Below are 14,464 nucleotides of genomic sequence, written 5' to 3' on the forward strand. Positions count from 1 at the left end.
GGCAAAAGCTAGGACAAGTAACGGGAGCTCACCCCATTATGCAGCACTAGGAATTTGAACTGCTGAACTGCCGATCTTTCAAACAAGCTCAGCATCTTAGCTACTGAGCCACTGAGTCCCTTGTCCCGCATCCAGACTTCTAGAACACTGTTAATGTTCTCTCTCAAAAGAAGCTTAGCTTTACTGTTCCAGTGGCATCTGTTTCCTGATCTAGGCAATCTTCAAGCATTAACACTTTATCTGCCATGTTGAAGTAACACACCATAACAAATATAAGGACTTTTCTTAATTTTGTTTGGTTTGTAGAGCCACAATTTATCATTTCAAACTGTTTTTCAAGGTAGAACATACCTGATTTAGGGGTCTATGTTGATTTCTCCTCCCCCCAAGCATTATTCCCTTTGGCTTGTTATATGATGTCATAGGACAAAGATATAAAAATATAGTGGGTGAAGTTCAACTGGATTCCTATCAATAGACCTTCTCACACATACCCTAAAAGTTCCAGGCAGCAATTGGCTGCCATCCACGTAAATATATTCAATTCCTGCAAGGTTGTGGGAACACTCTCTTCTTCCAACCTGTTTAGAAAGGAAATGACTTAGAAGAAACATGACTGTGGTATACAGATATATAATGTGCGCATAATTAATTTTTGGAATTCACCACCATTAGATGTGATGCTGGCTATCAGCTTGGCTGGTTTCAAAAGAGATTTGGATCAATTCTTGGGGATCTATGGCTATTAACCTTGATGCAGGGTGACTAGAAGACTAGTGGACTTCCTGTGCAGTTGGTTGGCCACTATGAGAACAGACTGCTGGACTATCCAGCAAGACACTGCTTATGTTCTTATGCAGGAGCAATGGGAATAGAGATATGGACTACTTTCCATAGCTCTGGTTGTTCTTCAATAAATTACAAAGATCTTCTAGAGTCCAGGGATATGTATAGAAGCCATAGCATCCCCTATTCCTGGTTTTTATAAACCTACATAAGCTTACAATTGCTTAAGCATTACTCACACATTTATATTCACTTGCCTCACTCTACTCTGATTAAGTGATGTACAGGGACTGGGAAAGACAAGAGTGCCCTGTATACATAGTCGTGTGCATGTATTAGGAGTTTTTGACCTGTTCCACCTTCCTTTACATTCTTTGTCAACTGTAGTTCATCATCACAAAAGCTGTCCTTTTGTTGAACATTAGGTTACTAGGTCAAATGTGCCTTGCAAGCTACATGGCAGATAACATTCTTATCTCTGGTTCTTGACTAATGTCAAAATTGACATTAGACAAGACATTTCTTCACCTTCTTACACATATTCATTATTCTCTATGGTCAAACTTCAGTTGTTCTACTCATTTGCTTCTACCAACAATTTAAGTTTTTGTAACACCGTTATTAACTTTGGTTTGTTGTTGTTAGTTGCGAAGTCGTGTCCGACCCATCGCGACCCCATGGACAACATTCCTCCAGGCCTTTCTGTCCTCTACCATCCTCTGGAGTCCATTTAAGCTCACACCTACTGCTTCAGTGACTCCATCCAGCCATCTCATTCTCTGTCATCCTCTTCTTTTGCCCTCAATATAGCTCTTTACAGCATTGGACTTTCCTTTCACCACCAGGTACATCCACAGCTGAGCGTCCTTTCGGCTTTGGCCCAGTCACTTCGGTCTTTCTGGCACTACTAGTATTAGCCCTCTGCTCTTCCCCAGTAGCATATTGGACACCTTCCGACCTGAGGGGCTCATCTTCCAGCATCATATCTTTTTGCCTTTTGGTACTGTCCATGGGGTTTTCATGGCAAAGATACTGGAGTGGGTTGCCATTTCCTTCTCCAGTGGATCACGTTTTGTCACGTTTTGTAACTTTGGTTTATTCAATCCCAAATCACATTGGCTGGGTTCATATAAAGCAGGGCTGTCAAACTCGTGGGCTGTGGGCCTGATGCGTCACACACTGGCCACACCCATCATTTTAGCGAAGGGGAAAAAGTTGCGATACGGCGAGTTTGACACCCCTGATGTAAGGCATTAGTCTAAAATGTAGTTGGTGTATATTTGTTTGAATACACAGACTTCATATGAAAATTGTGAAGTCTATCCCTGGACTATGTCTCCTCTTGGTAATTTCTGGTTCATAATTTAATTGCAGCATAAAAATCAGAATCCTGTTTTTATTTTCTGTGGTTTTCCCCCAACTCTTTTGTCTGCAGAGAGATGATGCATAAAATATGTAGAAAATAATGGACAGCATTTGGAAGATTGCCAAAGTTGCGTACATAATTGTTTTTCCTCGCTTGGGTTGGAGACTAAAATAAAATAATTGGTCTAATTTGATCGCTGAGATATTTGTTCTTAAAATCCTGTGTTTGGTTCATCAAGTCAGGCAGACAGCTGTCCTTAATAGATAGAAAGGTCAATGCAGAGTCTTCCAAGCTCCCTATTATAAGGAGCCAGGCATTTGTTTGTTTGACTCCACATAGCAACTAGTAATGATTGTTCTCAGGTGGTTTCCCTTCCTCCCATTTTTTTAAAAGCTGCAGGCCATATTGATAAAACTTCCAACAGCTGTTGACTAAACCTCTGAGGCCACTTCCTCAGCTCTGAAATGTTTCATGGGAACCTATCAACACAACCATCACTTCCTCAGCAAGGTCAAGACAAGTAAAGAGCAGCTTTATGAGTATAGCAGAAGATCCTTGCCAGCTGTTTCTTCTACTTTCTTTCTCACCTTGCTTTCTTAATTAAGAAGCAGACATTTAAACACCTTTTAAAGGCTTTCATAAAAAGTAAGGGGACACTTAGCAGAGATTATACAATGAAGGACAATCCAAAATATAATCCGAGGGTATAAATTCTCTTACATAGAACCATAAGAGTAAGAATGCTAATTCATTTCCCCCCTGCCCCAAAATTTTTTTTTTAAAAAAGATTTTTATTAGTAAGTCAAAATTAAAAACATTGGACATAGATTTGACATCACTGGTCCCAAGCATCTTCCAACACTTTAAACTAATACATAATGTACTAATGATAATATAATAATATATTCCTTAGACCTTATACATTATTTAAACATAGTATAATAATAATAATTTATACCTTATTCCTATACAATTATACATATCTATACCAGTGGTGGGTTGCCCCTGGTTCGGACTGGTTCTATAGAACCGGTATTAAAACCGGAGGGAGGTTCCACCCACTGACCCCGACGTCATCAGAACAGTTCTGCGCATGCGCAGAAGAGCGAATGAGCGAGTGAAGCGAGCGCTCGCGCGGCCCCATTGCGAACCGGTAGTAAAAGTGAGTAGAACTCACCCCTGATCTATACCTACATATACTTATCTATTCAATTCACATACATATTTATCTATAATAACATATATGATTCCAGGCTAACACTACACATTTGTCTCGGCTATCCTCCTTTTATCTAACCATTTGTAGAATTTTGCCCAGATTTTATAATACAATGTTTTACTTTTATCCTTGAGTTCCAAGATGAGTCTATCCAGTTCCGCGCAATTGAAAATTTTTAGTAATATTTCCTCTTCAGTTGGGGTGTCTTTTTCTTTCCACTTCTGCGTAAAGGCTATCCGTGCCGCTGTAAGTATATGCAGTAATAGATAATTTATGTCTTTCTTATATTTGCCCTCTGTCATTCTCAAAAGGAAAAATTCCGGTTTGACTTAATTAAGTCAATTAATTAAATAATTAATTGATTTAATTATTAACAAAATTTCTTCCAACCAACTCTTTATCAAATTCCAATATTTCCCCCCCAAAAATAAAAAAATCTTAAAATAGCAATTAAAATTAAAGAATCGTATGGTGCTTTCCATCCAGTTTAGCCTGAAATCATCAACAGATATTTTAAATATATCCTTTCAGTTGGTAGATTATATATAGAGCTATTTATTAGAAATAAAAAGTCTACATAAAGGGCTTTTCTCATGGCTTCATGAATGTTCACTCCTCCAGTTCTTGGGTTGGATGAAAAGTAGGATATTCTGATTTTTGGTTGGTCTGATTATTATCTGTCATCAATTCAATTGCGTACCCAGGTCTGAATCCTGATTGAAAAGAATCCAGATAATCTAATGCTCTTTCAGAAGTATGTTAGACTTGTGTAGTAACTATGAAGCCCAGGACCGAATCCTGACTGAAGCCATTCATATGAGTAAAACTTGTGTTGGGAAAACAGAAAAGCATAAGTAGAAAAGAGGAACAGCTACAGGAACAGCTACAGAAAACACTAAACTAACTGTAGGGCGGGCCGAGAAAAAAAATCTGCATCTTCAGGCTATATCCTCATAAACAATTAGCAAGGCATTGATTTGATATGGTTAGAAGTGCATGAGTGAGCTCAATGAAGTCACAAAGCCAGAACATTCAGATTTTGTCTATGCCGTTTCTATATAAAAATACGTGCACCAAAGGTAAGTGAATGTTAAATGGTCATAATATCATCTTCCTAGCATTTGTTAGGTTTTGCTGTTATAGTTTGTCACTGCATATTTCCAAATCACATTTGAGCTTTGAAAGAAATTCGAACAGGGTGTCTTGCATTTCACATGTTTTGTCTCCACTTTTAACGTTTTTTTCTGTATATTTATGGATATAATCTCTTATCCATCCATCCATTTTTGCATCTCTATTACATATAAATGTATATCATAAAAGATCGGTTAGAGTTTAATGTCAATTGTTTTCATTTTGGTAGACTAATGCATCTAGCAATCTACTAGTAAACATTGTATTATCTTCGTGATAAAACATACTTGTGTTTCTATAATGAATTATGATAGTTTCCATGTTATCTTATGTTTTGCGCTAACCTCCTGGCAATACTCTGTTATGGCTATCAGATCTGACCTTTAAAAGCCCAGGCAATCACTAGCTGTCAGCAAAGAAATGGTGTATTACCATTTATAATCATCTAGAGTTTTGCAGTTCAGGTACTGAGCCCTAATGAAAAAAAAACAGCACTGAATTCATGTCTTTACCCATATATCTTGTTCTGGCCTACAAATGGAAAGATGAGTTCTGACTGCATTTGAAATAGAAAGACTGAATGTCATGAACCTATGAAAAAACTGTTGGTCTGACACAATTCTCTCTCTCTCTCTCTCTCTCAATCTCTCTCTCTCTCTCTCTCTCTCTCTCTCTCTCTCTCTCTCCCTCCCTCCCTCCCTCCCTCCCTCTCCTTCATACTATTCATGCATCATACGATAATGATACTTACTGCTAAGCAACCTGTGCTTTCCCATTTTCCTCTGCTCTCCTTTCCCTCCAATTTCTTTCTAGATGTTCCTTTGTCAGATGTTACCTTCTCTTTTCAAATGCTATGGCTAGTGGTTGGATTAGCCAGGTACATAAACAAATGTTTCCAAAAATGACAATTTTTGACAGACTTTGTACAAGCATCTTTCTTCTCCTACTCAGCTGGGAGACATTCCTACACCTTAATTAATGCTTATTCTGATTCATGAATTTAAGAACCTATCTGTCAAATCTATCAATGTTTAAAATATGTCACATTAGAGACATATTTATAAAAATGATTCATTCTCTCTTTCCCCCCCCTTCATTTTTTAAAGGTCCCCTTAGCAGTATTTTGGTGAATCGTTTTGGTAGCCGGCCGGTGGTCATATTTGGAGGGCTACTATGTGGCATAGGAATGGTTTCAGCAGCATTCTGCACCAGCATTTTTCAACTATACATTTGTGCTGGATTCATCACAGGTAATTTTTTTCTTTTCTATAGCAATAGCACTTATATACCTCTTCACAGTGCTTTACAGCCCTCTCTAAGCAATTTACAGAGTCAGCATATTGCCCGCAACAATCTGGGTCCTCATTTTACTGACCTCATGAGGATGGAAGGCTGAGTCAACCTTGAGCTGGTAAGAATCGAACTCCTGGCAGTGAGCTTAATTAAACTGCAATACTGCATTCTAACCACTGGCGCCACCACAGCCCAGTTTACAGAAGTTATATGTCCCAAGAGAAGATCCCAGAGATACCTGGTAGTTTTCATTTATGACCATGGTGCCACATTCTGACCATAGTGTTGTATACTGAGGCATTGCTATAGTAATATTGAGCTCTTATGATCACATACTGTATTAAGCCACTTTGCCAAAAGCCCAAGAGAAGACTCTCAAGAGTCAAACAAGAATCAGAACCAAAAACATACATATAATTCTCCAGAGCCCCCTTTTTCCTTCAAGATTTACTTTGGTGGAATGAACACTCTGGTATATATGTTCATGAATAGGTTCGGGCGAATTGTAGGTGGCAGAGAATTCCTTTCTCCAGTAGTATATTTTGATGGTTTCCATCATTCCCTTCATCAGTTTGTTGTCCTTATTGGTATGTTATTTGGGGCTGTTCCTAGAAAAGCAGCATAAATGTAAAATAAAAAAAAAATAAGCACTTAGTATTCAGTGGCACCAAAGCATAAAGTGTCATCAAGAACAGACTATTCTCGTTTAAGAAGTTATAAAATTTATTTAATTTCCTGGCTACCATGTCCTCAAAATCCTCTATGACAATATATTTACTTTTTTTCAGAACAAGTTCAGAAATGTGGTATAAAGAGCAAGAATAGCTGCCAGACCTCTTTATTTCACATGCTGGTCATGATTTATAATAGAGCCAGAAAATAGATACGATTTCCTTTGTTTTCAAAGCACAGTCAAGAACCTTCTCCTATAAAATGTTCATCCACTTATATGTATTTCTGGCTCTTGTCAGGATGACTTTAAAATAATGCCCTTTTCACAGCAGTTTATTCTTCAGATAGGGCTGTCCAAAATACTGCTGCATATAGATTCTGGTTACAGATTTTGTTAGCAAACCTATTGTTTACTTCTGAAAAGTTTATTAAAAATAAATCTGCACATCAGTTTTCACGCAGATGAGTTTTAGAAAATATCTGACCTGTAAATGGGCCAACCTTCCAAGACCTGGTGATGCTGAGTGGATTTTTGGGATCCGTAATTTCAAAACATGTAGACCACTAAGGAATCTTGAGTTAGGGCAAAGTAGATTTAGTAATATACTCCTGCCACAGAACTATTTGGAACTCCCTTTAATTGATTAGTCTCTATGATAACAGAACATGTTTTTTTTTTAATCTAATGAGGTAACATTCCTCTTTTTTATTCTCTCATTACAGGACTTGGTCTTGCCCTGAACCTCCAGCCTTCAGTAATAATCATTGGGAAGTATTTCCTGAAAAGACGTCCCATTGCAAATGGACTTGCCATGGCAGGAAGTCCTGTCATGCTTTGCACCCTTGCACCCTTGAACCAGTTCCTTTTTGACACTTTTGGATGGAGGGGGAGCTTTTTTATTCTTGGGGCAATTCTGCTGAACTGCTGCGTAGCTGGAGCCCTTTTCAGACCAATTGGACCAACACCCAAGAGGCAAAAAAACAAAGATGCAAAAGAGGACGCAAGAGAAAAACCTGATGGAGGCATTGACGAAATGGGGGACAAGGATATGGGAACAAAGGAAGACAGAGATTGTTGTGAAAACATCAACAAGTTCCTTGACTTTTCGCTTTTTAAACACAGAGGCTTCCTGATCTATCTGATAGGGAACGTGCTGATGTTTTTAGGATTTTTTGCACCGATTGTCTTTTTGGCTCCTTATGCAAAGCACCGTGGGATTGATGAATATTCAGCAGCTTTTCTCCTTTCCATTCTAGCAATAGTTGACATGATAGCCAGGCCAGCTACTGGGATCATTGCAAATAGCAAATGGGTGCGGCCAAGGATTCAGTATTTTTTCAGCTTCTCCATAGCTTTTAATGGCGTTTGCCACCTGCTGTGCCCGTTGGCAACAAGTTACATGGGCTTAGTCATCTATTCTATCTTTTTTGGCCTGGCCTTTGGTATGGTTTGTGCAATGCTCTTCGAAACTCTCATGGATCTTGTTGGCGCCAGCCGTTTCACGAGTGCTGTAGGACTAGTCACTATAGTGGAATGTTGCACCATATTACTTGGGCCACCTATTGGGGGTAAGAACATTTATACTCTTTTTTTCCCATTAGTCTGCTCAACAATTAAAAAAAAATCATTACTTTTAATTTCAAGGAAGAAGCATTAGATGTTAACGCTTTCCCTCCTACTCTTAAAATCTGATTTCTTGATTCTGCACTGTCCTGATCAATTCCACATTCTCTGAAGTTTTCAAATTTCATTTAGGTTCATCCGAAGTATGCCTCAAGGAATAAAACTATCACTCAGCAAGAAAATTCATTCCCTTGGAATTTTCATTCATTAAAATGGATGTTGCAGAACTAAACTGTTAAAACTACCTAAAGGCTGCTTAAAAATCAGTTTAGATGAACCTTGCTAACTAAATGTTCTGTGCCTTGCAAAACTTCAAATTTCTTTGCTGGCAAGTTTAATAGTTAGATTTTGGATAAAGATTAACATAATATATTCATGTAATTTCCTTTAGTAAATGTATAAATAGGATCTCAGTTCGTTCATTACATTTCTGTACTGCTGAGTAGTTAATTATTCTTAATATAAAGTTAAACAGGCAAAATATAAAAATAAACAGTGGTCATAAGATTAAAACAGTCAAGATAAAACCAGTCTTCAGATAGCTAAAGCATTGGATTAGGACTGCACAGACATAGTTTACCATCTGAACTGCAAAAATCCAGATGATCATTGGATGAAATTAAAATACATGGATAGTTCTAATTATTCATGACCATCTACTAATCATTCAGATCTTTACACTTCATTTATTTTTATTGATTACAGTGAGATGCCTTCTATCTCACTGATAACATGTCCTGGGGCGCCTTTCAAATAAATATGTGAATATTTATAGCAATACTGTTCATATGTTGAAGACATATGTTTAATACACGTTTAGCAATTTCATAAAACATTTGAAAACTTTATCAGAGGATATTGCTAAGATAAGATGAAATGGATGCAGCCAGGTGCATCAAAGGTAAATATTTAATTTTCTTAATAAATTCTTGGGGATCACTGCTGGTAACAGCATCACTTTAGAACCATAGAATGTTTGAGTTACCGATCAGCTTATCTGATTCTCTGGTCATTGCAGGAATCCATTAAATCATTCCTGAAAGCCATCCCTATCTGAAAACTGCCAGCAAGAGAGAATCCACTGTTTAACAGCTTTTATGTGCCCATTTCCTTTTGATTTATTTTAGGATGATTTAGCTAGATTTTAAATCTAGATATAGGAAGTATCTGTTGTTTCTATTGTAGAAGAACAGTATTATTGAATCGAGGAAGTTAAGGACCATGTGTGGCAGGTTCAAAATGACTGCAATCTATATTAAGTTATTGCGGTTTGCTGTTAAGAAAATAATTGCTCCACAGGATTTAATTTGATTTAACCCTGTTGACTCTAGTGGAACTAAAATGGCTTTGGACAAAAAGCTGTACCCTTAAATGCATGTGGTGTAAATGAGAGAATAATTGAAATACAGATATTTAGTGGATGATGATACTTCAACTTATACCAGATGACCATTAATTGTCCAAAAAGTGAAAAGGAACCTCAGATTTCAATGGCTTTACAAAAAATATTTATTATTCAATTATCCTTTCTTTAATGCGAGGACTTGGCTTCTTTCTTAGAGTGAGAGGTCAGCATGCATGTTTTCTTCAGTATGCAGTTTTAAGAAGCAGATTAGGGCTAATTGTTGAAGACTGTTAATGAGGCTAGAAAGTGCTTTATAATAGTTTGCGATATGAGTTCAGTATGTTGCTCCCTATTTAATAAGTGGTAAATTGATTGGTTCTTTGGCATTTAACAACCTACTAGTGGGTTTTACTTTAATGGACTAAGTAATTTTTCCTGGTGTGTTTTATGACTTTCTCTTATTCTCAAAGGAGGAGGTGGAAATACTCTTCTATTGTTGAATTTTCCAGTACTCTTCTCATTAAAACTCTCATTGAAATGTATTTTGCAGATCTTAAGGTCATCCTGATTAGCAGAGATTGAGAATAGCTGCAATTAGCCTCTGTTTGATGTTTTTGCTAATGCCACCATATTAAAGCATGAAGGTGGGCTATGTTGTTCCTTGCTGCAGTATTTTTATCCACCCAAGCTGGAAGCATCTCATCTTTGTTACAAAATGTATGGTTTGTTTGATTAGACGTTAGAATAATTAAGTACCATGCTTTCAATAAATTGTCGCCATGGTGGTTATTAAATGCACAGTATCTCAAAGTCAAGAAAATGGTCAAAGGAAACCATGATTGCACATTAATTTGGAGGATGAAATGCATGTACCGCAAGTGAAAAAGATGGCAAAATATTGATTCAAAATTAGTTTAGGATTTGCTGAGATTTCTTATTTTAAGAAAAGCCCATCCTTAATTGTGGGATTGAATAGATGCCATTTTCTCTAACCATTTTAGCAATCTAGATTCAAAATTTGCCTTATTCTATTTTGATCAATAAGTGTCACTAATAATTAAGATGTCATTTCTCCATTCACAGGTACTCTGATTGACACCTTTGGAGACTACAAATACATGTTCATTAAATGCGGGGCAGTGATGGTCTTGGCTGGGACATTCCTCTTCATTATGAATTACTACAACTACAGAATGCTTGCAAAAGAAGAGAAGAAAAGGGTGAAGGAAAACGGAGAAAAGAAAGATCATGAGGATGCAAGGACAGAAAAGGATGAAGGAAACTTAAAAGCAGTAGAAAAAATCCAAGATGTTAATGAAACAGCTCCTTTGAAGAATGATGAGAATGGACTAAAGAATGGGGCAAACCTCCCAACTGAACTTTAAATCTAATTCAAAGTTTTCTGAATGGAAAATTGTTCCTTAAAGTGACTAAAAATATACAGGTAGTCCTCAACTTACAACCATTTGTTTAATGATCGTTCAGAATTACGTAATTGAAAAAAGAGACTTATGAGCAGTTTTTACACATCCCCACAGTCACGTGATCAGATTTCGGTTGCTTGGCAACCACCATGTCTTTACAGTGGTTGCAGCATCTCAGGGCCTTGTGATTGTCATTTGCAACTGTACCTAGGAAGCTTCTGACAAGCAGAGTCAATGGGGGAAGCCAGATCAAAAGATTAATAACCACATGATCCATTTAAAGCCTAATGATTCACTTAACAAGTGTAGCAAAAAAAAGGTTGTGAACTGGGGCATGACTCACTTAACAACTGCCTTGCTTAGCAAAGGAAAATTTGGGCTTCATTGTGGTCGTAAGTCGAGGACTACCTGTAGCATGAAATCAAATTTTAAAATAGTCACATTTTATATGGATACATGACAATTACTTAGAGTTGGCTTTACAGTACTGCAAATCTAAGCCTTATCTTGTTTTTACTAAAGAACTGAGAGTATACTTGTCCTAGCTGATGAAAAAAAAAAATTTTTAGGATAATTTATACTTGAATTTTTGACCTGTACTCCTGTTTCTATTGTTTCTATTGTTCTAGAAGAGTAGAGAAATGTTATATAATAGAACATGCAAGTTTTTTTTCTTAAAAAAAAAAAACGCACAGCAACCCACAGCACTTTTTACACTGGAAGATCCAAGATTTGGTCCTTAACATTCCAGTAAAAAAATACCACTTCTGCAAAACTTTTCTATAAGAAGAATCTCAGAGAAGTAAAAAAAAAAAAAATTTTTTTTCTTTCAGGGTATTTTTATTTGCTTTGTATTTGAAGGTAATCTTGTGCATAGAATAAAATAGTGAGATATGCTTGCTAAAAGAGAACTCACAGAGACATGTCCAATTGCCCTTTCAGAATATTGATACGTCCCTTGATTTGAACAAACACATAGAGACCAAAGCCTGCAAGAACTTAATATAACACACTTATCTAAAAAAAAGAACAATATTCATATCTAAGCATTAAGTTAATCATTCTATTTTACTTTTGACTTTATCTGGTGGGTTTGGCAAAATTAAATCCCTTAAAGGACCCCATCAACCATAGTTGTCAAAATATCAGTGAATTAGTTTAGGGAATAAGCATATGGGAACTGCAGATTAAAAAAGGGAACACCCCAATTTCTCACTTCCTAAAGGAGTGAATCTTATTCCTAGCCATATATGTATGATATGATTCTACTTTGCATCATCAGTCAATACCATTTGCCTGCAAGCAAGAACTGGTAAGACCACGAAATAGCCAAAATAATAGAAAATGAAGAACTAAAGTGCTCTGGGAGTTTAGAACCCAGACAACCTGTCACATAGCACCCCAGATTTAACAATTGTTGAAAAGAAAGATAAGAAAAAAAATCTAGATAATCTGATCGTACCTGAAGACAGCAGTATAGAAGAAAAAGAACTGGAGAAAAATCACAAAATACAAAGACATGCAAATTGAAGTAGAACGACTGTGGCAAAATAAAGCACTGATAGTATCAATGATAATAGGTGTCTTGAATGCAATCCCAAAATGTTGGAAGCACCACTTGAACACCATTGGCATTGAAAAAATCACCACCAGTCAATTGCAAAAGGCATTTTGATTCAGAACAGCTTACGTTCTGTGACAACAGCATTGGTATTATTGAACATCAACACCTGGCAATTTCACATCTTTAAGAAGGACATGATGATAGATGGACAAAAATGCCAAGTTCAGTGTAAATATCTGGCTGACTGTCAATAACCATAATCATAGAAGACAGTGGTGCAGTGGTTAGAATGCAGTATTGCAAGCTAACTCTGCCCACTGCCAGGAGTTTCATCTGGGCTCATGGTTAACTCAGCTTTACATCCTTGAGGACCCAGATTGTTGGGGGCAACATGCTGACTCTGTAAACCACTTAGAGAGGACTGTAAAAGCACTACGGAGCAGTATATAAGTGCTATTGTTATTGCTATAATAATAAGGTATTTGTTGTAAAGGACTTGCTATTTCTAATTTTAAAAAGGACATAATTGGATAACTGCTAAGCTAAAAGTTCCAAGTGATTCTTTGTCCTAATAAGATATTTTGCACAGCCGTTTCTCAAGACAGAGCTGACGTGCTAACCATCAATCCTTGAGCTGATTGAAAAAATGGTGGTATAAATTGTGCGGGCCCCCACTGCTGATGTCTCTTCTGCTACAACCAAGTCAGTGGGTGGTTCTATTCTTACTGATTTGTTGTAAGGCATTTTAAAGAAAGGGATTAGTTGATTTTCCTGGCATCTTTTTCTTCCTGCCAATTGTCATCTGCTAGTGGAGATGAAACTATCAATCACTCAAACACTTTCTAACAGTTGCGGCAGGGTTAGGTGAATGTAGGCAGATGCTTAAAATGGTGGTTTTATGTACTTGACAAGTTGCCTAGCAAACAAGGGGCAACTACTAAGGGACTGGAACTAGCAGAGCAAAAAGCTTTCCATTGCTCTTGATAACTACTACCTATCAGATCATGTATTACTGAAACTAGATACAAAGCTCTTATAAATACTGGTATTTATAAGGTGCTCGTGTAGGATATGCTATATCTTATGGAATATACCAGATGGCATGACACAAGCAGATAAGTATTATCCCGCCTTTTTATGCAAGCCAAAATGTTAGTGGAGGTCTGTGTCCGATAAAAGCTGGGCAGATCCTACCCCCGGACTGCATCAGCTGCCAAAGAATCAGTGAAGCGCGCAGATCAAATCCACTGCAAAATCTGAGCGGGAAGAAGAGGGAAAGCTCTTTAAAACTTATTAAGTTTTTGAGGAAAAAATATACATAAAAAAACACACAAAGAGAATAAAAGAGTAAAGCAAAATGAACAAGGGACCTAAAATATCAAAGAGATAGTAGTTTCCTGGTATAAATTAATTTTGAATGATTGAATATATCATTTAAAAATGACTAAAATCATAATTAAGCTTCAAGCAAGGATAATTAAGAACAATGATCAACAAGTATAAATCACCAAATAAAATGATAAATGACAATATATTCAATCAAAATTAAAAATCTGTTTTACTTTAAATATCCCATAGGACTGAAATATTGACTGTATACATAGAAAAACTCAAATTTTATTGTATAAAATTATATTGAGTTATAGACCAGAGTTGGTGTCCTATTTTAATTAAATGTTTGTCAATTTAAAATTATTTTGCATATTAAAGTATGTTGGTTAAAAGAGAATTAGACATCCTTTTCTGTGAGAAACATAATACCCTTGTGTTAACATATACAAAGCTAATTCAGTATAGCTAAGGGAAATATATGTTTTAGTAAACTTTAATAAGACTACTTCAGGTTAAAATGGGAATTCAGCTGTTAAATTTTGTTTCATTCTAGTACAAATCCTTTTCCAGAAATGTTGAAATTCACAACATTGCCACCAAATATTAAAAAAAAAATTATTCAGTAGCTTTTTTAGCAATTTTAGAGAATTAACATATATCCATGATAAAACATCTTTACCAATCTTCTCTGTTGAACATAAAATT

At 36.5% G+C, this 14,464-nt stretch overlaps 1 protein-coding gene across 1 annotated transcript in view; it reads left to right on the top strand.

Annotated features, from left to right (window-relative positions):
• LOC139309464 (monocarboxylate transporter 2-like) overlaps window positions 1-11,690 on the top strand; it is a 34,136-nt gene extending 22,446 nt beyond the window's left edge. Inside the window, exons 3-5 of the mRNA XM_070933544.1 lie at window positions 5,612-5,755; window positions 7,194-8,039; window positions 10,523-11,690. Coding sequence (XP_070789645.1) covers window positions 5,612-5,755; window positions 7,194-8,039; window positions 10,523-10,824 — 1,292 coding nt within the window. The 3' untranslated portion in view covers window positions 10,825-11,690. The remainder of the gene's footprint in view (window positions 1-5,611; window positions 5,756-7,193; window positions 8,040-10,522) is intronic.
• The last annotated feature ends 2,774 nt before the right edge of the window (window positions 11,691-14,464 follow it).

Source organism: Pituophis catenifer, unplaced genomic scaffold (genome assembly GCF_029215685.1).
Source record: "Pituophis catenifer annectens isolate HBS135680 unplaced genomic scaffold, rPitCat1.0.hap2 SCAF_2, whole genome shotgun sequence".
Taxonomy (NCBI): domain Eukaryota; kingdom Metazoa; phylum Chordata; class Lepidosauria; order Squamata; family Colubridae; genus Pituophis; species Pituophis catenifer.